General features: G+C 50.0%; 1 protein-coding gene across 2 annotated transcripts; it reads left to right on the forward strand.

Moving 5' to 3' along the window:
- Nucleotides 1–26469, forward strand: lmo4b (LIM domain only 4b). 2 transcript variants are annotated; one of them, XM_030372422.1, is made up of 5 exons: nt 1–2286; nt 13202–13442; nt 20261–20357; nt 21213–21368; nt 25548–26469. In XM_030372422.1, exons 1-5 carry the CDS (start codon nt 2181–2183, stop codon nt 25554–25556), a joined length of 609 nt encoding a protein of 202 aa, XP_030228282.1. In that variant the 5' UTR covers nt 1–2180; the 3' UTR covers nt 25557–26469. The 2 variants fall into 2 exon arrangements, with proteins under 2 accessions (XP_030228282.1, XP_030228283.1); XM_030372423.1 differs by lacking the exon at nt 1–2286 and adding an exon at nt 9433–9927.
- Nucleotides 26470–26788: the final 319 nt, after the last annotated feature.

Raw genomic sequence — 26788 nt, forward strand, 5'->3', positions numbered from 1 at the left:
GGTGGAGGAGTCAGACGGAGAGGTGGAGGAGTCAGACGGAGAGGTGGAGGAGCAGAGAGGACTGAGGTCTCTAGACGACGGTGAGCTAATAATCAAAAACCAACTAGCTATCGCCTCCACGTCCAAGTGCTGTTGGCTTAATCAATACCACACTGATCACACAACACCTGATCAGTAATCATTGAAATTAGTGGAATGCCGATGTATAGAAGTTTATGTTTTATGCATTTATTTGACACATTTTTATGCTTTTTTATATCACGCTCTCTAGACGTGACTTGACTTGAATTCCTACGAACCAAAGGCTCTTGAATCCCTTTCATGGGATCCATTCACAACGACAGCCGAACTCTCCGTGAGAGAAACAGAGAAAGCTCTTCTTCAGACTCGAGTGCGCTCCCACACTCAACTCAGGAGAAGTATCGCAAATAAACCTCCAGCAGAACTCAAGTGCCACGCATCGTCATCATTTAATCTAATGCCGCCACATATGTCGCGTCCATGTCGTCCGGTCAAATGGCTGATGAATGAATGAAAGGGTGACCCAATTACAACCACCGTTTACGCTCCATTCAATCTATCACTGTTCACGGTCAAAACCTAATTATACATAAGCATATGCTAAAAGTACACGAGTACAAGTGACTATGCAGCTCAAACGAACGATGATATCCAAACGTCCGCGATGATATTCCAGTGACACCGTCTCCGTCCTCCCGCCCGCGCTTCTATAGATCCACAACCCCTCTCATAACCCCTTAATTAGCTTGCTATTGATTGGCCACCAAACCAATTCACCATATTTCCCTGTGAATGTGGCTGCTGTGATTGGATGAATGTGTGGAGTGAGGGACACACAGGAAATGGGGAGCGTCTGGGTGAAAGGAGGGCAGATTAAACAGAGAGTTGGAGATATGGCTCTGTAATGATGTTAGCCTTCAGATGGTCCATCCTATGATGGAACATTGATTTTCTTTGTTCAAAGCTGGGCTGCTGAAAGACCTTGAGAATTAAAGGGCCTGACAGTGAATGTACATACAGTGCTCCGTTAAATGCACCACTCATAACTCGCTTTTTCATTTCAAATAAACCCAAATCGATCGAGCCCGGTTTAATATGTGCATTGTTTGCATCGCTCTCCTTAAATAACATTTAATAACGTTTTCGTTTTCTCTGTATGTGGCTCATAGTTCTGCTATGAGAGTTATTAAATAGTAAGGCATACATCACACATATCCAATAAACAAATCATTATGTTAAAGTTCAACATAATGTTCAATTAAGTTTGTAATCTCGGTTTAAACTATTGACCTTTTGGTGGAATTTAATTTTGAATATTTTGTCACCGACATAAGCCATCCGTGATAAAATTGACAAATTATCCGAACACATGTATCCTTTTAAGATGAAATAAGAGTCACAGATGAATTTGCAAGATCCACTGGTACTGATAACATCATTATCATTATTACAAACACATGTTTTCAAAAAACCTTTTCTAAAAAAGAAAAGTTTAGAAGGAACCAGGGTGAATGGAGCTCTTGCAAACAAGGGCTCATGGGACTTGTCGTTTCTTACGTCTTCTCGTAAACTACGAATAGGGGCTTTAAAGTTAGGGTAGGCGATGTAAAGAAACCACTCGATGTAAGCTTGATTTTGAAAATAACAAACTGAAAAATACATTTCTTCCGGCCTCCCTTCAAGGCCACTCCCCCAAAACAGATGACTAGCCTGCTAGCTTAGCAACAGGTCTGCAGCTGGCTACCTGCTAGCTTAAGCAACAGGTCTGCAAGAAGCCAGCTAGCTAGGTAAGTACACAGACAAGTAAGCCATCCATTGGACAGGCTCAAAGGCCTGTGACAGTCAGAGGTACCGGATATTGTTCTTTTTTTTATCCTAGCGTTTGATTTATCGATTACTGTCCTTATGCAAGGACAATTTGATAAATATGACAATAAATTGCCTACCCTTGCTTAAAACCAGCCCTGAACATCTGGAAAAGCAGTTGGGATGTTCTAGAGATTTGAATGACATGTTTTTGGGGCAATAAATATGAGTTTCTGTACCATTTCCAGATCTTCACTCAGCGGTACGACTCTCTGGCAGCAGTTCGGCCTCAGCATCATCTTTTTCGCCTTAAAATTCATCAAGATTAACAGGATTTCGATTTTTCCTGGAAAATGTACAATGGCAGTAAATTACCCAAACTGCTTTCCAGAGATGCTGCGCTGGATACTAAAGGGTGCGCACGTGACCCCTCCCTCATCCAGGACACAGGCAGTGGAGGTTAGTGTGTGTGTGTGTGTGTGTGTGTGTGTGTGTGTGTGTGTGTGTGTGTGTGTGTGTGTGTGTGTGTGTGTGTGTGTGTGTGTGTGTGTGTGTGTGTGTGTGTGTGTGTGTGTGTGTGTGTGTGTCGGAACCGTCTCTATTAATAAACTGTGAGGTGACCAGACAGAGAGCATCATGGGTCTTCATGGCTCTCCCTTCATGAATCTTTCCTTTTGAACCCAAAGAAGCTTGTTTTAAATTGTACATCTTCTTTAAAAACGGTTTAACAAACGTTCCTAAACTTCTCGGGCCTCTTCCTTTCCGTCGTCTCCGGCGCTCTGTGTTCTCTTCCGACCGCCGCACGAGGAACGACGCGCCAGGAACGCCGCGCACGCCACCTGCACCCGACTAATAAAACTGTCACATGTGAATGAAGCGGGCTAGAAGAGGAGGGGGGGAGGAGGAGGGGGGAGGTAACACAGATGTCCAAATAAAGTGTGAATGATTCATTTTGCCGAGATTAGCCGCATTCTTTCTCCCTTCCCAGGGTGCGGCGGGAGCGTCCTGGCTTTCAGACGCCCGGCGGATTGTCATCATAAATTGATTTTCCCTCTGAAAGACAAATTTAATTGCAAATGAAATCCAACAAAAAGAACAGGAATGTGTCTGTTTCTGCGTATTCATCACAGCTCCCTCCCCCCTCTCTCTCTCCCCTCTCTCGCTGGGTTCCCATGTCTCTCGCCCGTATGCCTGTGATCCAGAGTGTTCAAACTTAAATTAAGATCTCAGGCAAGATAAACAGTTAAAACCCGTTCCCATGGTTACCCATCACACAGTGTGGTGATTGCATTATAATCCGACAGCAATCAACTCTAAATGAGATGGGGGAGATAAGGGGGCTATTTCCCGTGTGGGGGCGTGTGTGTGTGTGGTTGTGTGTGTGTGTGTGTGTGTGTGTGTGTGTGTGTGTGTGTGGGGGGGGGCTTGTGTATGTGTGAGGGCTAGTGTGTGAGAGCCTGCATGTGCGTGTGCACGTGCGTGTGTGCGACAGTGTCTGTGTGTGTGTGTGTGTGTGGGTCTGTACGTGTGTGTGTGTGTGTGTGTGCGTGTGGGTCTGTACGTGCGTGTGTGCGACAGGGAGAGCCAGGCAGAGTTGACTGTAGCGTGTTTCCTCCTTTGTTGGGCTCCAGTTGGTATTTCCCCTCCAATCACGCGGCTCCGTGTGGCGGCGGCGCGTGACTCCGAGGCCGCTGTTTTAAACCAACATGGCGTCGTCGGGCGTGAGCGCCGAGTGGTGAATGGTGTGAGCGTTCTGAGCGTTCTGATTATGTGCGTTGAGAGTTCTTAGCAGTTAGCGTTGTGCGTTCTGAGCATGTGCATTGTGCGTTCTGAGCGGTTAGAGTTGTGCGTTCGGAACTTGATTGTGGTGCGTTGTGTGCGGTGAGCGTTCTCAAAGTTCTGGGCGTTGTGTTTTGAGCGTTGTCCGTTCTGAGCGTGTGCGGCGAGCGTTGTGTTGTGAGCGTTGTCCGTTCTGAGCGTGTGCGGTCAGCGTTGTGGTGGGAGTTGTCCGTTCGCGTGTGCGGTCAGCGTTGTGGTGAGCGTTGTCCGTTCGGAGCGTTGTGTGCGGTTAGCGTTGTGTGCGGTTAGCGTTGTGTTGTGACTGAGCGTTGTCCGTTCTGAGCGTTCTGAGCGTGTGCGGTTAGCGTTGTGTGCGGCGGACCCCGGTCCGAGCTCTGGAAGGCGTCCATTAGGCTTTAAGAAGCTTTCCTTTCGACAGCAGAGCAAACATTTGAACATCTGTCTCAATATTGCCTCTTCTCCAGTCATTTAATTAAAAAAATCTCACTCTTGGAATTTCAATAAAGAAATCTCCCTCTTAAATCCTCTGTTATTAGCTTGCAGATATGTATCGGCCAGTCACAGCTATACCTCACATCTTGGACTGGTTTGGAGTGTGTGTGTGTGTGTGTGTGTGTGTGTGTGTGTGTGTGTGTGTGTGTGTGTGTGTGTGTGTGTGTGTGTGTGTGTGTGTGTGTGTGTGTGTGTGTGTGTGTGTGTGTGTGTGTGTGTGTGTGTGTGCCTGCTAATGAAATAAACTGGTGAAAAACAACCATAAAATTACACATGAAAGTTGTTCATACTCAATCGCTTTACAATGCGTGATTTACTTATGAATTTACATGTGGTAAAACTTGGGACAGAGGGGCAGAGAGGAAGAGAAAGGGCAAGAGAGAGATTCAGATAGAGAGAGAGGGAGAGAGAGAAGGGGGAACGAGAGAGATAGGGAGGGAGAGAAGAGTGGAGGAGGGAGGGAGGGATAGAGGAGAGAGAGGGGGGAGAAAAAAGGGAGGGAGAGAGGAGAGTATTAAAGAGGGGAAGAGAGTGAAGGGGAGAGAGACTGAGGGTTGGGAGTAAAGAGGGCGAGAGAGGGGAGGAGGGAAAGACTGACAGGGAGAAAGAGGTAGAGAGACGATGGGAGAGAGAGGGAGGAGAAGGGGGAGACTGAACCAAGGAAGGGGGGTGAGGTAGAGAGGGAGGGAAGGGAAAGAGGGGAAGGCAGGGGGTGAAGAGAGAGAGAGAGAGAGGGGGGGGGGGGAGAGGGAGGGAGGGAGGGAGAGAGAAGGAGAGAGAGAGGCCAGCTATTGCCAGGCCTGAGGCAGACTTTGAGTAGCCGGAAACAATGAAGTCACATGTGACCCTCCATCCCCTCCCCCCCCCCCCCCCCCCTCTCTCTCGCTCTCTCCCGTCTCCCCCCCCTCTCTGTCTCTCCTGTCTCCCACCTCTCTCTCCTGTCTCCCCCCTCTCTCTCTCTCACTCCTGTCTCCCCCTCACTCTCCTGTCCCCCCCCTCTCTCTCCTCTCTCCCTCTCTCTCTCTCTCTCTCTCTCTCTCTCTCTCTCTCTCTCTCTCTCTCTCTCTCTCTCTCTCTCTCTCTCTCTCTCTCTCTCTCCTCTCCTCTCCTCTCCCCCCCCCCCCTCTCTCTCTCTCCTCTCTCCCCCCTCTCCCCCCTCCCCCCTCTCTCTCTCCTGTAGTATTAATTGAGTGCGTTGATAAGGGTCGATGGTTGAATCTATCTAAAGGCGGCGGTTCTATCAGGACCCGTGCTTTGGGGAGTGGTTTGAGTTCCCCTCAGGAATCAATCCGGCGTCTTATCTCCGGTGTTGACCGGCGCTGTAAAACAAAGCACACAGCAGGAGATGCCCGCCACGATTGTGCGTCTTCATTGTGTGTTGTGTAGTTGTTTGTTGTACAGTTTGATGTTCCCATCCTACCTGTATAGGCCTCCTGCGGGCCTCATATAGCATGTGACCCCTGACCCCTCCAAGCTTATTAATCAAATCTAAAGTTGCTGTAGGTTGCTTTGCAGAAAGGTGTCTGCTAAATGTAGCAGCCATTCATAGTAACACAAATGTATTATTTATCAGTACAGCCCCCCCCCCAATGCTAAGCAATACACGATGAAGACATCTCCACCTGTGCACTTTGTATATATATATATCTATATACTGTATATATAGGCTGTGTTGTGTTCTCTGTGCTGCTCGCACCGCGGTTGTGTAAACGGCGTCTGTGTGGATGGGAAGTGAAGGAGCAGTCATTCACTAAAGTGAGGCTGGGAGCCAAATGAAAGATGGTTCCAATTAAAGGAATGGGTGTAAGCGTCTAATATAGTGTGTCCCTACCAGCCGCCGTAGCCTAATGCATCCCTGCTAATTCGGCCTGACGGATGAGTTTCACACTCCGCTCACGTGCGCAAGAATAATTGTGAGATTTATCACGAGACGTGGCTCTCATTAAGGATTCACGACATTTCATTAAAGCAATATTGTTCTAGAAAGCGGCGCCGGCTGTTTGAGTCGGGGAGTGTGTGTGGTGTGTGTGTGTGTGTGTGTGTGTGTGTGTGTGTGCAAGTATGCGTGTGTGTGGGTGTGAATAAAGGTGTTTGGCTATGTGTGCGTTGAGTGTGTTTGTGTATGTGTGTGTGTGTGCGTGTGTGAATGATGTTTGTGTGTGTTTTGTTTGTGTGTGTGTGTCTGTGTGTCCGTGCACGTTTATGTGTGTGAATGAGGTTTGTGTGTGTGTGTGTGTGTCTGTGTGTCCGTGCACGTGTATGTGTGTGAATGAGATTTGTGTGTGTGTGTGTGTGTGTGTGTCACTACGCTGCAGTGTTTATCCCTTAAGAGGAAACCGATCAGCAGACTGCGTTTACCGACCACTTAGATACGCAGAGAACGCTACATGCTAAACCCACCAAGTAAACACATGTTCACATATGACACACGCGTGTCTGCATACAACACACACACACACTCAGAAGCACATGCACACACAAACACACACCCACACACACACACTCAGAAGCACACACGCACACACACACACACACACACACACACACACACACACACACACACACACACACACACACACACACACACACACACACACACACACACACACAAGCATATGCACGCACACACAAACACACATGCGCTCATTCACATCCAACGCAAGCAGACTTTCGTGTCAAAAGCGCTTTCAGATTCTAACCCTCCGGTGACATCAGTGCTGGGAGAGTCCGCCCGGATGTAGGAGGGGTTAGCCTCCCAGTGCGTCCACTGGGCAGACTGGGAGATCGATAGATGGATCATCTGGGGGTTCACGCCCACTAGTGATGTTGAAGCCGGCCAGACAGAGCTTCAGTTCCTCTCTACAATATAATATATATATATATATATACAATATCATATATATATATATATATATAGACAGTATAATATGGTTTGTGGGCCCAGAGCTCATCAGAGACCTCAGGGCAGCGTTGTGAAGTGGTTGTTCCTGCTCTCGCAGACGGCTTCACCACAATATTGCCTCTAATCAGATTCAACCGCGTGTGTCAGAAGAGAGAGGAACAACGTTCGTGTCCAGACGTTGTGGGTCTTTATGTTGTAACGTGATCCATGTCAAAGAGGATTGTGTGTCCCCCCGTTGACGGACAATAAAGTTTTCCCCCTATGAACGGGGTCTGGTCTGGTCTGGTCCGGTCCGGTCCGGTCCAGTCCGGTCCGGTCCGGTCCGGTCCGGTCTGTGTGTCCCTCCCCACTCCAGAGGTCTGTCTGAGGGCTGCTGGGTCTGTAATGTAAAGTGTTTGTGAACAAGCAGCCAGTTACTCACTTAGCAGATCTCATTTGGAGATTGGAGGGCATGTACGTGCAGCGTGCACTTTCAGTGTGCACGCTCCCCGTGCACGTCCCTGAGAGGCTTGTTCTCTATCAGGAGATAATCACGGCTTTAATCTCCTGCATCAGTCAGGCCGGCTCACCCCCCGTCTCTCTGCTGAGCAGATAGAGCGCACACACACACACATGCACGCACGCACGCACACGCAACACATAGAACACTGCCAGTACCAGTACGACAGAACCCTACCAGTACCAGTACCACAGACCAGTATCATAGTATCCTATGAATCCATGTTCAAAGTATTCCAGTAGCATCACATATTAGCCCCTTCTTCATCTGAAGTACTTTAAGTTGAGAGCGTTGAGACCCCCCCCCCCCCCCCCCCCCCCACACTATTGTTGATGTTTATAATATACCAAGATAAACACAAACCAAACCCCCCCCCCCCCACACACACACACACACACACACACACACACACACACGCACACACGCACACACACTCACTCAAAGTCCCGGGTGCCCTTCCTCGTCGTAATTATTCCGCGGGAGGAAGAGGAGGAGGAGGAGGAGTGATTCCTCCTGCCCAGTTATGAAAAGCTCATTAAAACAGACCCGCAACAAACAGGGCGCTTTGGGAGGACCCCTTTCAATTCCGCTTCATAATTCTCCTCTGTTTTAATCATTTATATCAATTAATCATTCCTGGGAGAGCGGGACATTCACTGGCGTCCGTGGCGCGTTTTTGTTCGACTCGGTTTGAAGACGACGAGGAAGAGGAGGAGGATGAAGAGCCGGGAGAAGTCGTCTGCCAGAAGGGAAATCAAGTCGGAGCGGACGGAATAATTAAACAATTACACTCAAGAAGGAGATATTCTTCATGAGTCTGATGTCTTCCTAATGAAGCCCCGGCGCGCTAATGAAGCCGTTTTGTCATGTAAAACTAATCTAATACCAAACTAAACTAATCTGCTCCCTGAATCTCAAGTCACTCTGAAGAGAGGCTCTCCAACTCTCCAGGAAAACTTCCCCGCTCCCCGTGGCCGGCTCCGGCCCCAGGTCTCCAGCAGGCTCGGACCTGCTGCGGCTCGTCCGATCTGTCTGATAGGGGGAACCCGGGGCTTCTCTGGGGGTAAAACGCTCTGTGAGCCGGGCAGCAGCGATGGTGATAGAGTGAACCTCCGTAACAAGCTATTTAAAAGTCATAAATCACACTACACTCTGCATTAGGGAACATGTCAGGAGCGAATTATCCCGAGTAAATATGTTGTAAAAGATGGCAAGTCTTTATCCGTTAGAAAAAAATTATATTGAAAAAAAAATTATATTGGGCGAATTTATAGTGTAGGATTAAATAAATTATCGGATTAAATAGCCATCGAGGTCTTTCAGATTATGGTCCAACCAGTGAACTAAAGATTAATTTAATGGGTTTGCGAATCAGCGGGGCATGCTGCAGTACCAGGAGTCGCCAGACGATGGCGCCATTACGTTCCGTAAGAGAGCATTTTTTATTAACGTTCACTTTGACTTCAGTACGATGAGAACGAGTCGTTCTTTTGGACATTTGAAAGGAGGAATAAACAAACACATATATTTCCGTGGTGAACACGACTGAACTGAGGTGTGTTTTGGGGGCACGTCACGTGATGTTGAAATGTAATCATTCTAATGAAAAATCAACACTTGGACAATGTTTCCTTTACAACCTCTCAACGCGTCTTTAACATATCCTAATTTACGAGAAGGATTGTTCACTTGGTTACATTACTATAACTATTATTATCATTATATATATTATAATTATAATTATTATAATAATATCACGATCCGATCTTAATCATGCTCTCCGCGTCCAGGAACGAAGACATAATAATAAACCACTTCGCTGATTGGCTGCCTTTGTTATTGCTCCTAAATCGACTGCGCGGTGATTGGATGCGGGTACCGTGACGTCAGCCGGCTAAAAGAGCTCTCCACCGGAGCCCTCCGTCCGTCAGCCACACATGCGGAGGCGCGCGTCGAAGACAGTGCGTGAAGCGGGTGTCTTGTGTGTGTACATGTGTGTGCGTGTGTGTGTGTTTATATCTTCAGACGCGTCTCGCTGCACACTTGTCGTTCTTGCGGAGGACATTACCGCCTGCGTGCGTCTCCACTTCCCCGGGCCATGGACCCGCTGCCCCGCAGAGCCCAGACCGACGCCCCGGCTCCGACACCACGGAACCTACCCGCTGGAAATACTATCTGAGAACTCCATTTGCGAAGTGTCACTTGGTTCCTGCGCTCCGGTCCGTGCGTCAGCCAGCTCTCCTCTCGGACCTGGAGGCCGTCTGTCCAGCGATACATCGGCCTAACTTTTTCTACTGTACGGACGTTTAAAGCCTTTTTATTCCGCTCCACGCAGTCCGATCTGACTCTCCGTCCCGTCAAACTCCGCCGTCAGATCCAACCATTACTCTTAAAAAGGACAAGCGAGGTGGGTGTCTATCCCCTACCCCCCTGTCCCCCGGTGTGCGGTGATGGTAGATGGTGTTAGATGGTGTGTTAGATGGTGTTAGATGTGCTGATCACAGTGGAGACACTCCGCTCCATCTAGAAAGGCTGTGTGTGTTTTAAAGAATGTTGGTGATATTTGATATCTTGTTTTCCCTCCTCCTCTTCCCCCTTCTCATGCATCCCACGACCGCTCCGAAGCGCTCTCTATTCTACTCCTATATTATACCGCTGCATACTACTGTTGTACTACTGTGGTTATTCTACTACGATGGTTCTACTCCGTTTGACTCTATTCTATGTATTCTACGCTATTCAGCTAGGGTAGTTGTACTTAATTCTAGTTCTACTCTGTATTTTACGACAGTAGTTATATTCGGCTCCAGTAGTTATACGACAGTAATACTAATCTGTAGTCTACTTTGATTGGATTATATCGATTGGTCCCTGGTATAGAATAGGTCCATAGTCAAGGACTATAACACCATGTCCCTGTGGTCTTCCAGAACTATAACAACACGTCCTTCCAGGTCCACATGCTCCTTGTAGACCAGGAGATTGGGGACTTTGTCCTGGTAGACCAGGAGTACTGGGACGTGTTCCTGGTAGACCGGGGTACTGGGACGTGGTCTTGATAGACCAGGGTACTGGGACATGGTCTTTATAGACCCGGGTACTGGGACAGGGTCTTTATAGACCCGGGTACTGGGACATGGTCTTTATAGACCCGGGTATTGGGACATGGTCTTGGTAGACTCGGGGTACTGGGATGTGGTCTTGGTAGACTCGGGGTACTGGGACGGGGTCCTGGTGGCTGCCCGCTCTGTCGTCCGGTCCTCAGACCGCGTCCTGATCCGAGCTGATTGCCTGTCTGTGTAATTGCCTGAGTTCTCCCATTTAAGTTAAAAGCTCCCCCCTCCTCCCTCCCCCCCTCTCTCTCCTCCCTCTCCCCCCTCTGAATGAAACTTGACGACGCTGGGTTATTTATCTTGGAGTCACTTTCAGGTCGGCTTTTTGATGCATCTCCTGCTAGATGTAATCAGCGGCCGGGTCTCCTCCGCCGTCCCTAAGAGCTCTGGGTAATGGGGTGGCTGAATAGCCTCCCCCCTCCTCCCCCCTCCCCTCCTCCCCCCCACCCTCCCCCCTTTTCTAATGAGCCTACCTGCCTTTCAACAAAGATTTGGCTTAGCTCTCCGTGAAGTCTGCCCGGCGCGATGGAGGGGGCGGGATTAGGGCCGAGGCGGAGCCCCCGTCAGTTTGTTGGTTTGAGTGCCGGCCGTACGGCCGCGCGCTAGGCTAGGGCTGGGGTCTCGACCCGGAGACGCAGGACAGCAGCCGGCCACGCCGGGGTCAGATCCCTCCTGGGTCTGATGTCTCTCCCTGGCCGCCCCGTCCTGGAGGTGGAGGGGAGAGACTGAGTGGGTTTGTTTGATTGTCAGTGGAGGCCCTTGTGATTTCTTATTGGTGGAGAATAATCAGAACAAGCGTCCTAATCACAGGATTAACCGTGACCACCTGGCCAGTACTGATAATGACCTGGTCACTACTGATACTGACCTGGTCAGTACTTATACTGACCTGGTCACTACTGATACTGACCTGGTCAGTACTGATACTGACCTGGTCACTACCGATACTGACCTGGTCAGTACCGATACTCACCTGGTCACTACTGATACTGACCTGGTCACTACTGATACTGACCTGGTCAGTACTTATACTGACCTGGTCACTACTGATACTGACCTGGTCAGTACTGATACTGACCTGGTCACTACCGATACTGACCTGGTCAGTACCGATACTGACCTGGTCACTACCGATACTGACCTGGTCAGTACCGATACTGACCTGGTCACTACCGATACTGACCTGGTCACTACCGATACTGACCTGGTCACTACTGATAATGACCTGGTCACTACTGATACTGACCTGGTCACTACTGATAATGACCTGGCCAGTACTGATACTGACCTGGTCACTACTGATAATGACCTGGTCAGTATCGGTAGTGAGTTAGAGGTTAGGGTAAGGGTAAGAGTTAGGGTTAGGGTGGAGGGTTAGGGTAAGGGTTAATGTTAGGGTAAGAGTTAAGGTGGAGGTGAGAGCAGGTCACTCTCTTCCGTGCTTGGATCAGAGTCACCACCGTGTTCCTGATTTGATTAACCGTTGATTGTTGTTTGTACCATGTGGGCCCCAGAGTCTGTCCACATAATTATTAATAACACACTTGATAGGTAACAGGTTCTCTCTCTGTGTAGGGTCCTTAATCTCCCGTCTGGAAGTAATAACTTACTCCTTATCTTATCCTGTTTTCTATCGGACATACCGCATGTGGAACGATTTAACAAGTTAAATGACCTCTTTATTTCCTACGATACGATAAGACACAATAGGACGATAAGACGTGGTTCATACAGACCATGGGTTTCTTGCACAACACAAAATGTTTAGCAAATGAAGTAAACATCAGCTATCACCAAGTGATTCCCTAAGCTAATATATATTAATCCCAGCCCAGACAGTCAGTCGGCTGGTGCAGGGTCAGTAGACTGGGCAGCTTGACGGATAGAGACGGAGATGTACAGAATAAAATGAGTCAGACAGGCGACAACACACAGAACACGAAATAAAAGAGCGATAAAAAGCTCTCAATGAGGCGGAACAGCAGGGGGGAGGCGCAGGTCTGGGGTCTGTAGGAGGAGAAGCCCGACAGACTGGTCCAGACGTACTGGTCCACAAGTGTGGCCCCGAGGGGCCCCTACAGTCAGACCGGAGCCCTACGGGGCCCCTCACCCTGGAGTCAGACCAGAGCCCCCCCTGACAGTCCAGTCCCCCTCTCTAACGTGTCCCCCTCCCCTCCGGTGGTCCAGTCCCCCTCTCTAACCTGTCCCCCTCCCCTCGGGTGGTCCAGTCCCCCTCTCTAACGTGTCCCCCTTCGTCCCCCTCTGAAGTGTCCCCCTTCGTCCCCCTCTGAAGTGTCCCCCTCTAACGTGTCCCCCTTCCCCCCTCTGACGTGTCCCTCCCCTCTAACATGTCCCCCTTCGTCCCCGCTCTGAAGTGTCCCTCTCTTACGTGTCCCCCTTCTTCCTCCCTCTGGCGTGTCCCCCTCTAACGTGTCCCCCTTCCCCCCTCTGAAGTGTCCCTCTCTAACGTGTCCCTCTTCGTTCCCCTCTGACGTGTCCCTCTCTAACGTGTCCCTCTTCGTCCCCGCTCTGAAGTGTCCCTCTCTAATGTGTCCCCCCCCTCTCCAGGCACCATGGTGAACCCGGGCGGCAGCGGCCAGCCCCCGGCGGCGGGGTCGGGCTCCCTGTCGTGGAAGCGGTGCGCGGGCTGCGGGGGGAAGATCGCCGACCGCTTCCTGCTGTACACCATGGACAGCTACTGGCACAGCCGCTGCCTCAAGTGCTCCTGCTGCCAGGCGCAGCTCGGCGAGATCGGCTCCTCCTGCTACACCAAGAGCGGCATGATCCTCTGCCGGAACGACTACATCAGGTAGGCCACGCCCCCACGCCCCCCCGGACCCAAAGGGGCCTGGTTCAAACCCCCTCAGTGTCAAAGCTCAACCTGGAGGTTTCCTCGAGCAAGATGACCCCTGACCCCTACCTGCTCCTTAATGACCTGTCTCTGTACTGTCTAACCCCTACCTGCTCCTTAATGACCTGTCTCTGTACTGTCTAACCCCTACCTGCTCCTTAACGACCTGTCTCTGTACTGTCTAACCCCTACCTGCTCCTTAACGACCTGTCTCTGTACTGTCTAACCCCTACCTGCAACTTAATGACCTGTCTCTGTACTGTCTAACCCCTACCTGCTCCTTAATGACCTGTCTCTGTACTGTCTAACCCCTACCTGCTCCTTAACGACCTGTCTCTGTACTGTCTAACCCCTACCTGCTCCTTAACGACCTGTCTCTGTACTGTCTAACCCCAACCTGCTCCTTAACGACCTGTCTCTGTACTGTCTAACCCCTACCTGCTCCTTAACAACCTGTCTCTGTACTGTCTAACCCCTACCTGCTCCTTAACGACCTGTCTCTGTACTGTCTAACCCCTACCTGCTCCTTAACGACCTGTCTCTGTACTGTCTAACCCCTACCTGCTCCTTAATGACCTGTCTCTGTACTGTCTAACCCCTACCTGCTCCTTAATGACCTGTCTCTGTACTGTCTAACCCCTACCTGCTCCTTAATGACCTGTCTCTGTACTGTCTAACCCCTACCTGCTCCTTAATGACCTGTCTCTTACTGTCTAATCCCTCCCTGCTCCTTAATGACCTGTCTCTGTACTGTCTAACCCCTACCTGCTCCTTAATGACCTGTCTCTGTACTGTCTAAGCCCTACCTGCTCCTTAACGACCTGTCTCTGTACTGTCTAACCCCTAGCTGCTCATTAATGTATCTGAATTCACTGAGTCATTTTGGGTATGCTAAAATAAATCTAAATATCAAAAGTTTTCTGGCCAACAATGGATTAAATGTGTAAAGTAATAAAGTAATCAATAGCAGAGATCACTGTAGGGCCGTCCGTATTAATAAAAAATAAATGATCAATTATAATATAGTCCACACAGATTGACCTGGTTGAGAGGAAGGCCGAGGGGTGGTTGTGTGTCTCTAGCGGGCGTTGTGTGTCTCTAGCGGGCGTTGTGTGTCTCTAGCGGGCGTTGTGTGTCTCTAGCGGGCGTTGTGTGTCTCTAGCGGGCGTTGTGTCTCTAGCGGGCGTTGTGTCTCTAGCGGGCGTTGTGTGTCTCTAGCGGGCGTTGTGTCTCTAGCGGGCGTTGTGTGTCTCTAGCGGGCGTTGTGTCTCTAGCGGGCGTTGTGTCTCTCTCGGGGCATTGTGTCTCTCCAGCAGGCGTTGTGTATCTCTAGCGGTGGTTGTGTATCTCTAGCGGTGGTTGTGTTTCTCTCTCGGGGCGTTGTGTGTCTCTAGCGGGCGTTGTGTGTCTCTAGCGGGCGTTGTGTGTCTCTCTTGCGGGCGTTTTGTGTCTCTAGCGGGCTTTGTGTGTCTCTAGCGGTCAGACAGACGGCCGTAGAGCTAGTAGCTTCTGTTGTCTGGGACTCAAACCAACTCTTTTAGGGCGGTTGGACGGAGTTCTTTGGTTTCCAGGGGACAGTGTCTCTGTGTGAGAGAAGCAGCTAGAGAGATAGCGAGCTAATCCAGAAGAGTGGCTCTTCGTTAGGGGAGAGCGTCTTTTTAAATATTCTAGTGACTCTGTGGGAAGCGTAACCATGGCGTCCCGGGTTGTGACTCATCTGGGGGAGAATAGTCTTTCTGTGACAGTCACACACCGGGGGTCAGGGCGGAGGTCAGAGCCGTCCTCTCCTCCACCCTGGCCGGTTCTCTCACTGTTTCCGTTTGAAAAGTAACGAGAGCTTCCAGGGATATTCCACACGAGAAAGGCAGATTTAGCTCCGGCCTGCGGAGGGATCTGTTGAGGCTTGCAGTGTGAAGCGTCTGTGTGTGCTTTGGCTCCTCAGCAGCAGGTGAAGGAAGCACTTGATTTGAAAGGGGGACTATATAACCTCATTAGACTACAGTGGAGACGTCTTTCCACTTGTACCGACTGGAGTGTGTGTAGGGGAGGCAGAGTGAGAGTGTGTGTGTAGGGGAGACGCAGAGTGGGAGAGTGTGTGTAGGGGAGGCAGAGTGAGAGTGTGTGTGTAGGGGAGACGCAGAGTGAGAGTGTGTGTAGGGTGAACGGAGAGTGTGTAAGTGTGTAGGGCAGTGAGAGAGTGTGCGTAGGGAGACAGAGAGTCAGAGAGTGAGATAGTGTTTGTAGGTAGATGGAGTGACAGAGTGTGTAGGTAGATGGAGAGTGAGAGAGAGTGTGTGTAGGTAGATGCAGAGTGTGTGTAGGTAGACGGGTAGTGAGAGAGTGTGTGTCTGTAGATGAAGAGTGAGAGAGTGTGTGTCGGGAGTCTGAGAGCCCTGGACTGGCCTTCAGACCTCTGTCTGCACTCATAAGAACCTTGTGTGTATGAGTGTGTGTGCATCTGTGTGTGTGTGTGTGTGTGTCTGTGTGTGTGTGTGTGTGTGTGTGTGTGTGTGTCTGTGTGTGTGTGTGCGTGCGTGGAGGAGTGGGGGGGTGCTCAGTCAGTCTGTCTACACAATTAAAAGCTTTAATTATGTGTGTTGCTGTGTGTGAGCCCTGATGGGCTTTATCTGATGGGCTCTGCTGCCTGCCTCGTATCCGCTCGCCGTGACGCGTCCGAAATGAATAAGAGCCACATCGCAAACAAAACATTTAATTAACCAAATTGGCTTTTGAGACAGAGAGAGAAAAAAAACATGCAACTGGCCTTCACAATAATCCTCTCTCTCTCTCTCTCTCTCTCTCTCTCTCTCTCTCTCTCTCTCTCTCTCTCTCTCTCTCTCTCTCTCTCTCTCTCTCTCTCCCTCTCCCTCTCCCTCTCTCTCTCTCTCTCTCTCTCTCTCTCTCTCTCTCTCTCTCTCCCTCTCTCCCTCTCCCTCTCCCTCTCCCTCTCCCTCTCTCTCTCTCTCTCTCTCTCTCTCTCTCTCTCTCTCTCTCTCTCTCTCTCTCTCTCTCTATCTCTCTCCTCTTAAAGGGACAGCAGGCTCGTTTTGTGACAGAGCACCAAAGTTCTGCTTCTCGTACATAAATCAGCCGCTGCGGCTCCAGACGTTCTTCTTCGATGCGACTGATATTGAAATGCTTGTGTGTGTGTGTGTGTGTGTGTGTGTGTGTGTGTGTGTGTGTGTGTGTGTGTGTGTGTGTGTGTGTGTGTGTGTGTGTGTGTGTGTGTGTGTGTGTGTGTGCGTGTTGACGCATCGGGCGATGGGTGCAATGTGTCTCATTATGGTTTCAGAGGGCGGGTCTGGTTGCCCACCATCCATCAATCAAGTGAGGAGAGGCAGTGATTGGACAAAGAGCGGGCTCTGTGTGTCCAGTGTTGGTCAGGTCTTATTTGTTGAAGTCGAGAAGGGGGATTCATTTACACAGCGTTTGCAGGACTCAGAGAGGGGGAGAGTGGGGGAGAGAGGGGGGAGGCTGTCCTATTTAATTGAATGAGCCTAGGTAATTAAATGGCACTTTTCCAATAGAAGGTGTGAGTTAAATCTAATAGTTGGTTATTTAATAGCACTTTGAAGGGAGCCCACTCCAGCGATGTGACAGCCCTCAGACGATGGGACACAGAATAGAGAGAGAGAGGGTAGAAGAAGTGGGATCTCGGAAATTAATTAAATCGCACGCAATTTAGGAGCGAAACGTTTATCTTGATTTGTCATAACAGAATTAATTCAAGGCCTCAATTCACTGGAGGCCAGATCTGTTACTCTGAATTAACCAAGTGGTTGATCCCCCCCCACCACTCGCACACGCACGCGCACACACACACGCACAGACACACGCTCTTAAAATCTCTCAAAACACACTCACACACACACGCCCACACACACTCATGGTCACACGCACACACTCACCAACAGATTCACCCACTTGCTCAAACATGTGTTCTCTCTCTTTCTCACACACACACACACACACACACACACACACACACACACACACACACACACACACACACACACACACACACACACACACACACACACACACACACACACACACACACACACACACACACACACACCGCCCCTCCGAGCCCGCCTCTAGTGCAGCCCTGCCATTATGCAAAGCCCTTCCTAGTATCAATACGACCTCCTGCTTTTAAGGTGCCCTGTCTGCTCATGTAGAGAAGCATTTTAATGGACCGCCTTGCAGAAATCATTGTTGTGGGGGTAATTTTACCCCCTGCTCTCCCAGGCCGCTCAAAGAGCTCTGCATTTAGCCGCCAGCATCAGAGCGACCGGCTGCACCTCCGCCGCCGCAGCCCTGAAACCCAACCGCCGCCGGCGGCGGGACGCGCGCTGCCCCAAGTTGTTATTTTATTATTAATAGAGGGCTTGTTTGGAATAGTTTGCAGCTCTTCACGTCGAAGGCCGAGAGAGAGGGGGGGGGGGGGCTGAACACAAGGCCGGGGTCCGTCCTGATAACGATCAGGGACCCTCCGAGAGAGAGCGGCTGAAACCAGATGTGTCATCGCAATTAAGGAGTCCCCTGGCGCTAATTATATCGAGCGGGGGCCCGGTCGAGGCCCTCCGCTCCGCTCCAGCGGACGGGGAGGCCATTAGAGTCCGAGTGCAAACTGATAGCAGCTTAATTGAGCACCTAAAGGCGGCGCTCCTCTGCAGCAGACGCCATCGGCGGCGTCCCCGGCCCGCGTGATTAACCTGGCTGAGCGGGAGGAGGAACAACAGGCCAACTCCACGCTCCTCCACCGCACCGCGCTTTGTTCCCGCTCGCTCACGCTGGGGAAATTAATAGGGGCATAAATTAGCCCCACGCACGACGCGCACGGCATCGGACAAAGTTTGGGAGGCGAGAAGTCTGTGCGGGGAGGGGGGGGAGGAGGAGGTGGAGGAGGGGGAGGGGGGGGAGGAGGAGGAGGAGGAGGAGGGGGGGGGAGGAGGAGGAGGAGGAGGAGGAGGGGGAGGGGGGGGGAGGAGGAGGAGGAGGAGGAGGAGGAGGGGGAGGGGGGGGGGAGGAGGAGGGAGGGGGGAGGGGGGGGAGGAGGAGGTGGAGGAGGGGGGGGGGAGGAGGAGGAGGGGGAGGGGGGGGAGGAGGTGGAGGAGGAGGGGGGGGAGGGGGAGGTGGAGGAGGAGGAGGAGGAGGAGGAGGAAGAGGAGGAGGTCTTTGAAGAGGGCCCGGGTGTGTCTGACGGATCCCCCACAATCTGTTTAGTGTTTCCTGCACAAAACGCCGTGGCGCACAATGGCGCTAAAACAAAAGGCTGCGTCCTCATTTCCTCTGGCGCCGCCCGCCGCCGCCGCCGCACAATTGGAAATGTTGTGACAACGGCTCCAGTTAATTAGTTTCTGAAATTGAGTTTTGATGGAGTCGTTCCAATCGATGCCAAGGCAGGATTTGTTTCTTCTGAGCCGTCGCTATTGGAAGCCATTTTCTGTCTGCCTGGGATAAACAACCCTGAGTGAAATACAAACAATCGGCATTGTCGATATATCTCCCGATAACCTGGCCTGTGATTGGTGGAGACAGACGGCAAAACAGGAATTATTTTCCTACATCATCACAGATCATTCTAATAACATGTGTAATATATCTTTTAATACTGAATCATACACATGCATCCTAATATATCATTCTAATAACATGTTTAATATTATAATTACCAAATCCATCTAAAACTGAGTAATAAACTTGCATCCGAATACAATAAATCATGATAATAACACGTATGATACATCTTATCATAGGTTATATTAACATAGAATAATAATAGAGAAGAACAACACTGTTAGTGATTTCAGATGCATGTTGTTCTAATTTGTATTTTCTGTTTGTCCGTAGTCAACCTAATGTTATTCGTGCACGTCAATGTTACCCCCCCACCCCCCCTCCCTCCCCCTCCCCCTCCCCCAGTGTCAGGTGTCGGCTGTTATTTGATTGCGGAGGAAAAGTGCAGTGATGGAGCAAACAGGCCTGCTGAGATATGATGACAAATGGCCCCAGATCCCAGTAAATTACTTTCGGTTCAAATCGAAATTTCATTCAGTTTGCTGTTCGGCGAGATGAAGTAATCTAAATTGTGGACTCAGAAGGAAGATAGAAGGAAGCGGGAGCAAGCCTTTCATTATCCAGAGGTAGAGCGAGAGGGAGAGAGAGAGAGAGACAGACACAGACAGAGAGGCAGCGGGCGAGAGAGAGCGAGAGAGAGAGAGAGAGAGAGAGCGAGAAGGTTAGGGACGAAAGAGATGAGCAGAAGCAAATCTAAAGTGTTGACACTATGATTGAAAAGGTTAACCCATGCACGTTATATATCACCCTGTAATGGAACGGCGAGACGCGGCCGCTCTAATGGCGAAGGCGCTCTGTCTCCGCCCAGACGCACCGTCAGACCCTCTTAGGCCTGATTGCTTATGGTCCAGGTTATTACTGCATTACGCACGCGGGCCGCCAGCTCCTAGGGCACTGCACCGCTGCCCGCTGCCTGTGGGGGCGGAGCCTCTGCCTCCGCGCGGGCGGACGTGTTGTCTTGTGGCGGTGGTCCTCGAGATCCACATTACGTGGATCTGAAGGGTTTAAGTTAGAACGAATCAGAGGAACTCGGGAGGCGGTTGTGTTGTTGTTATCGCCGCGGTAATGGAGAACAGTTGTAACATGTGTGTTGTAACATGTGTACTGACCGTGTGTACTGACGGGTGTGTATGACTGTTTGTACTGACTAGTGTGTACTGACCGTCTGTCTACCTGTCTGTCCACCTGTCCAGGTTATTCGGGAACAGCGGGGCCTGCAGCGCGTGCGGTCAGTCAATACCGGCCAGCGAGCTGGTGATGAGAGCACAGGGCAACGTCTACCATCTCAAGGTAAAACTACAGATAACAAACTACATTACCCACAAACACATCTACCAGCTCAAGGTAGAACTACAGATAACAAACTACATTACCCACAATCACATCTACCATCTCAAGGTAAAACTAGAGATAACAAACTACATTACCCACAAACACATCTACCAGCTCAAGGTAGAACTACAGATAACAAACTACATTACCCACAAACACATCTACCAGCTCAAGGTAGAACTACAGATAACAAACTACATTACCCACAAACACATCTACCAGCTCAAGGTAGAACTACAGATAACAAACTACATTACCCACAAACACATCTACCAGCTCAAGGTAAAACTACAGATAACAAACTACATTACCCACAAACACATCTACCAGCTCAAGGTAAAACTACAGCAATAAAGAACTACATTACACACATCTACCATCTCAAGGTAAAACTACAGGGATAAAGAACTACATTACCCACAAACACATCTACCACCGCAAGGTAAAACTACAGATAACAAATTACATTACCCATACACACATCTACCACCTCAAAGTAAAACTACAACCAACAGGAATGATGAACTACATTACCCACAAACACATCTACAAGCTCAAGGTAAACTACAACTACCAGTGAATAATGAACTACATTACCTACAAGAGAGAGACATATTCCAAACAAACTACAAACCCCAAAACATACAATTATTCAGCTCTTATAAAACATGCTATATTCCCCTTGTAGTTTGTTTCTAGGTTTATATATTATAAAAAAATAAATTGTTATATCGTCAACCCCTCCAATAAGTAGCTAACCCACGTTATCTGATGGTGGTGCGTGATCTAACCTCCACCCTCCACCCCCCACAGTGCTTCACCTGCTCCACCTGTCGGAACCGGCTGTTGCCAGGCGACCGTTTCCACTACATCAACGGCAGTTTGTTCTGTGAACACGACCGTCCCACTGCACTCATCAACGGACATCTGAGCTCCCTGCAGGCTAACCCCCTCATCCCCGACCAGAAGGTAACCCCTCACCCTTAACCTCTGACCTTTAACCTCTAACCCCCTCAACCCCGACCAGAAGGTAACCCTTAACCTCTGACCCTTAACCCTTAACCTCTAACCCCTGACCTCAAACCCCAATCCCCTGATCCCAGATCAGAATGTAACCCTTAACCTTTAACCCCTAACGTCTAACCCTGACCCTAACCCTACCCTAACCCTGACCCTGACCCTACCCTGACCCTAACCCTCACCCTACCCTGACCCTGACCCTAACCCTCACCCTGCAGTCTATTGGTTGAGGATTAAGGAGATGGATGACATGTGTCTGAGTAGGAGGAGGGGTAGAGAGGAGACATCTTGTTTTGGAGCTCACAGCGTGTGGCTGTGATGTGGACATGAGCTGCAATCACATATATATATATATATATATATATATATATATATATATATATGATATAACCTCATAGGGAGAACAGACCAATCATATAGAGGTATATAACATTATGTAGGGTGGATATAGCGGGCAATAACATAATGTAGTATAGAACATCATGTATATATATATATATAACATGTATATAACCTGAGATACACAGTATCTCTGGAGTCACCCTGCTCTGAATGACACAAGGGAGCGGTCTAGAGATTAGGATGTAGTGTGTCCGTGTGTGTGTGTGTGTGTGTGTGTGTGTTTTGTATGTCTTTGTGTGTTTGCACATGTTCGCGTGTTTCTGAGTGCGTTTGTGTGTGTGTGCGCATGTCCGTGTGATTCTGAGTGTGTGTGCGTGTGTATGCGTGGGTGTACGCGTGTGAGTGCGTATGTGCGTGTATTTCTTTCATGTCAGAGACGGACTAAGAGAGGAATGATATTGTTGGAGCATGTATTTCACCTTGAGTGGTTTTATGAGTAGATGAGAGGAAGGACTCCATTAAGTCCCCCCCACCCCTCCCCCCCCCTCCCCCCCTCCCCTCCCACTCTCTCCCACTCTCTCTCTCTCTCTCCCACTCTGATCGCCTCTCTCGCCCCGGCCCTTTTAAGAGCTTGTCACTTTTACAAATCAACTGTAAGAGCGCTGAGAGCACCTCGCGTTCAAATTGAAAGCCGCGGCATTATCTAGCTTAATTTTAAATGTCTGTTTAAGTCCTGCCCCTCACCGCTGCTCGCCGTGGTAAACACCCAACTCATCCTTTATTTATGCCCTAACATCAATTGTAGTGAAAAGTCTGAATTATTGATGCTAAAATGCAATCTGAATATTGGTCCGGGTGCCTTAATTATATCTCAGGAGGAATTATTAAATGAAGCGGACGCACGGCTGGGTCGGGGGGCTGCGGTACGGTGGTGTACCCCCCCCCCCCCCCCCCCCCCCCCCCCCACCACGAGAAGAGCTCCGCCACACTTAGACCACGTTTACGTCTCGTAGTTCGCTCTGCGGAACATCGCGTTGAAATGCTCTTAAGGTGGTTCACGATAAGTGAGGCTCAGCCCCTCTGTCAGCGCCAGACGCCTCGCCGATCTGGACAGAACACTCAGAACACTCAGAACACTACGGAGTGGAGAACAGAACAGAACACTCTGGAGAACAGAACAGAGCACTCTGGAGAACAGAACAGAGCACTCTGGAGAACAGAACACTCTAGAGTTCAGAACAGAACACTCTGGAGTTCAGAGCACTCTGGAGTTCAGAACAGAGCACTCTGGAGAACAGAACAGAGCACTCTGGAGAACAGAACACTCTAGAGTTCAGAACAGAACACTCTGAGCAGTTCAGTTCTGCTCCAGTTGGACTTCAGATTAGCTGGGTCTTAGTCAGGCTTTATTTTTAATATATGGAGGGGGGGGGGCGTGAGGGGAGCAGTGCATTATGGGAATAATCACGAGAGGAGTCAGTATAGCTCCACACCCCTGGGCCATCATTTGTCAGGTGGCACCGTGGTAACCATGGTAACGCTGCTACCCGGCGGCCAATCGGGGCACGGCAGGAAACGATGACATGTGGCCCCGCCGGCTGCGCCGTGTCACGGCGGCCATCCGCCGCGCGCCGGTTTGTTATCGTTCTTGGAGGCGCAACGTGGGCGTCATTACTGACACGCCCGGCGCCATTTTGAAATGTCGCCGGTGTCGCCCCGGGTGGTGATGTCGTGCGTGTTCGACATGCCGATGCGGTACCATCATGCATCAGGCACGGGACGTTGTGCGTACATGCCTTATGACGTGGTGGGAATGGAACCCAAAACCCTGGCAGGGTTGATGCCCTGCGCTCCAACAATGAAAGAACATATTAAACCTTTCATAACCATGTACATATGTTTATGTCTCAACCATACGAGAGGGCTGGGGTCCTGGTGATTTACAGTGAGACTACTGCGTGCCGTAAGTACGCTGCGATACAGCTCCGTCATGCTCAGCTACGGAGCGTGTGGAGAGAGGCCTTTGTTTATTAGTGCAGAGGGTCGCTCAGTGGAACCCTGAGGAGCCCTAACTGTTGGCTTTGATGCCCTTATTATGACGGCCAGGATGGTTTACATTAGCTTCATTATTGTTATCATGGCCGTCAAGTGTAGGAGTGTTCATTGAGTCTTAGTGTTCAGTGAGGTCTGAGCGATGCAGTGAGCTGTAGTCTTTAGTGTTAGTTTTCAGTGAGTCTAAGTGTTCAGTGAGTCTTAGTGTTCAGTGTCTTAGTGTTCAGTGAGTATTAGTGTTCAGTGTCTAAGTGTTTAGTGAGTCTGAGTGTTCAGTGTCTCAGTGTTCAGTGTCTTAGTGTTCAGTGAGTCTTAGTGTTCATTGTCTTAGTGTTCATTGTCTTAGTGTTCAGTGTCTCAGTGTTCAGTGTTCAGTGTCTTAGTGTTCATTGTCTTAGTGTTCATTGTCTCAGTGTTCAGTGTCTCAGTGTTCAGTGTCTTAGTGTTCAGTGTCTTAGTGTTCAGTGTCTCAGTGTTCAGTGTCTCAGTGTCTCAGTGTTCAGTGTCTCAGTGTTCAGTGTCTTAGTGTTCAGTGTCTCAGTGTTCAGTGTCTCAGTGTTCAGTGTCTCAGTGTTCAGTGTCTTATTGTTCATTGTCTCAGTGTTCAGTGAGTCTCAGGGTTCAGTGAGTCTCAGTGTTCAGTGTCTCAGTGTTCAGTGTTCAGTGTCTCAGTGTTCAGTGTCTTAGTGTTCAGTGTCTCAGTGTTCAGTGTCTCAGTGTTCAGTGTCTTAGTGTTCAGTGTCTTAGTGTTCAGTCTCAGTGTTCAGTGTCTTAGTGTTCAGTGAGTCTTTGTGTTCAGTGTCTTAGTGTTCAGTGCTCAGTGTCTCAGTGTTCAGTGTCTTAGTGTTCATTGCTCAGTGTCTCAGTGTTCAGTGGGGTCTGAGCGAGGCAGTGAGCTGTAGTCTTAAGTCTTAGTGTTCATTGTCTCAGTGTTCAGTGAGTCTCAGGGTTCAGTGAGTCTCAGTGTTCAGTGTCTCATCGTCAGTGTCTTAGTGTTCAGTGTCTCAGTGTTCATTGTCTCAGTGTTCAGTGGGGTCTGAGCGAGGCAGTGAGCTGTAGTCTTGAGTCTTAGTGTTCATTGTCTCAGTGTTCAGTGGGGTCTGAGCGAGGCAGTGCGCTGTAGTCTTGAGTCTGCGTGTTTACGTGGGGTTCTAGCGTGGCGGCGCTGCTGTCGTCGGGCGGGCCCGCTGCCCTTGGTTTATTGTTCTTCCTTCAGCACTCCTCTCTAATCTCCCGGTCCGGACGGCTGCTCCTGGCTGGACGGCGTGACCCTGGAGACAGCCGCCTCCCGGCGTCCGTCTTTTTAATTAGACCCCCAAAGTTGGAGTTTGCAATTACCAGCTGCCTAATAGACGGCCTCCCAGTGAGTTGGGAGCGGAGGGGAGAGCAAATTATCCCTTAGCGGTGCGGAAAAAAAAGGGCAAAGAAAAGTTGGTTGAATGTCGGAGTAAGCGAGACAGATAATTGTCTTTTCTCTCGTAATTCAAGAAGTGGCTGTGGAGGCGCGCCGGGCCGGCAGATGGTTTCCATGGCCGCGCCGATCAATAAATAAGAGAGAGCTGCTTGGCTCCGGGGGGGGGGGGGTGAGGCTCTATTAACCACAACAAACACTCCAGGCGCTCCGCTTCCACCACTGCTCTGCTGGACCAGCGCCCCGGGGCCGTGAGGTCGCAGTTACTCAGGCCCCCAACGACCTCTGACCTTTGTGTTTCTCTCTGTCTCCTCTGTCTCCAGGTGTGTTAGAGATGGAACCCGGACAGGAAGCTGGAGGCGTGCCTTCATTTTAAGCCCCTCCCCCTCCACCATCGTGCTCCTCCACCCGCGGCGACCACGGGGGATCAGCACCCTGGGAAGGCCGCACCCTCCATCCTAGACCTCCTGACACCGCGCCCTCTCAAGATCCTCATCTCTCACGCAGCCTCCTGCTTCGGCTCGGCCTTCCTCCCCAAATACGGGAGAACAAACTCTCAAAGACGCCCGCGCCGTCGGAGCGCCAGGGTCCCGAACCCGGAGCGACTGAACTCTGGTCGGAATTCCCAGAGAACTTTGGCAGCGGTCCGCGGAGAGCATCGGAGAGGAGCGGCCGAAGAGAAACGAATGCTCTCTGGATTTGGCATTCGCTCGTTTGTTTAAAAGACATTTCCGGGAAACCAGGACCTTTTTAGTTTCCCTCTCTTCGTTTTCTATCCTCGATTCCCGACAACATGTTGTTTCCACTTTCTATATTTTAAATGTTGTAAAGGGGATGTGTTTCTTCTTCGGTGATTTATATATATATCCTAAAGGTATATATATATATGTCTATATATATATGTAGGGGGTTTAAAAAAAGAAAAGAATCTGTGGCTTTTCGTGGGAAACCAATCATGGACTCTCTTGGTGTATTTGTAAAGCTATCATGTATGTACAGTATGCATGTCAATGTCGTTGTCCAAGCGTGGTTCCAGTACACGTATCCCTCCGCACCGAGCCCCACCACTCCCCCCGCCCCTCCAATAAACCTCCGCCTGTGGCAAGCTGAAGAAAGATAGTCCGTTCATGCTCATGTAGAAACATATAAATGCTGAATGAAAGAAATTTATTTGTGATATTTTCCGAGACATTTGCTCAAGTACGGTGTATTTAATAAAATAATAAATAATGCAAAAAACACAGACGCTCTGTTTGGCATTGTGATTTGACCAGGTCTGTATTAAGTCTGAACTTCATCAGGAGCATCGCATGAGACCTCGCATCTACAGCCTCACATGAATACATCTACATCCCCATGTACAACCCAAGGGGCGGCATGTGGCTGAGCTTGGAGAGCGGGTCGGCTGGCAACCGGTAGGTTGCTAGTTCGATCCCTGGCTCCTCCTAGCTGAGTGTCGAGGTGTCTCCGAGCGAGACGCCTCACCTTGACCAGCTGGCTGTCGCCCTGCGTGGCCCAGAAAACCCCTTTGGCTACCAATACCTCCGGTGAATGACATGCTGCC

The sequence above is a fragment of the Gadus morhua genome, chromosome 12 (genome assembly GCF_902167405.1).
Source record: "Gadus morhua chromosome 12, gadMor3.0, whole genome shotgun sequence".
Classification (NCBI taxonomy): Eukaryota; Metazoa; Chordata; class Actinopteri; order Gadiformes; family Gadidae; genus Gadus; species Gadus morhua.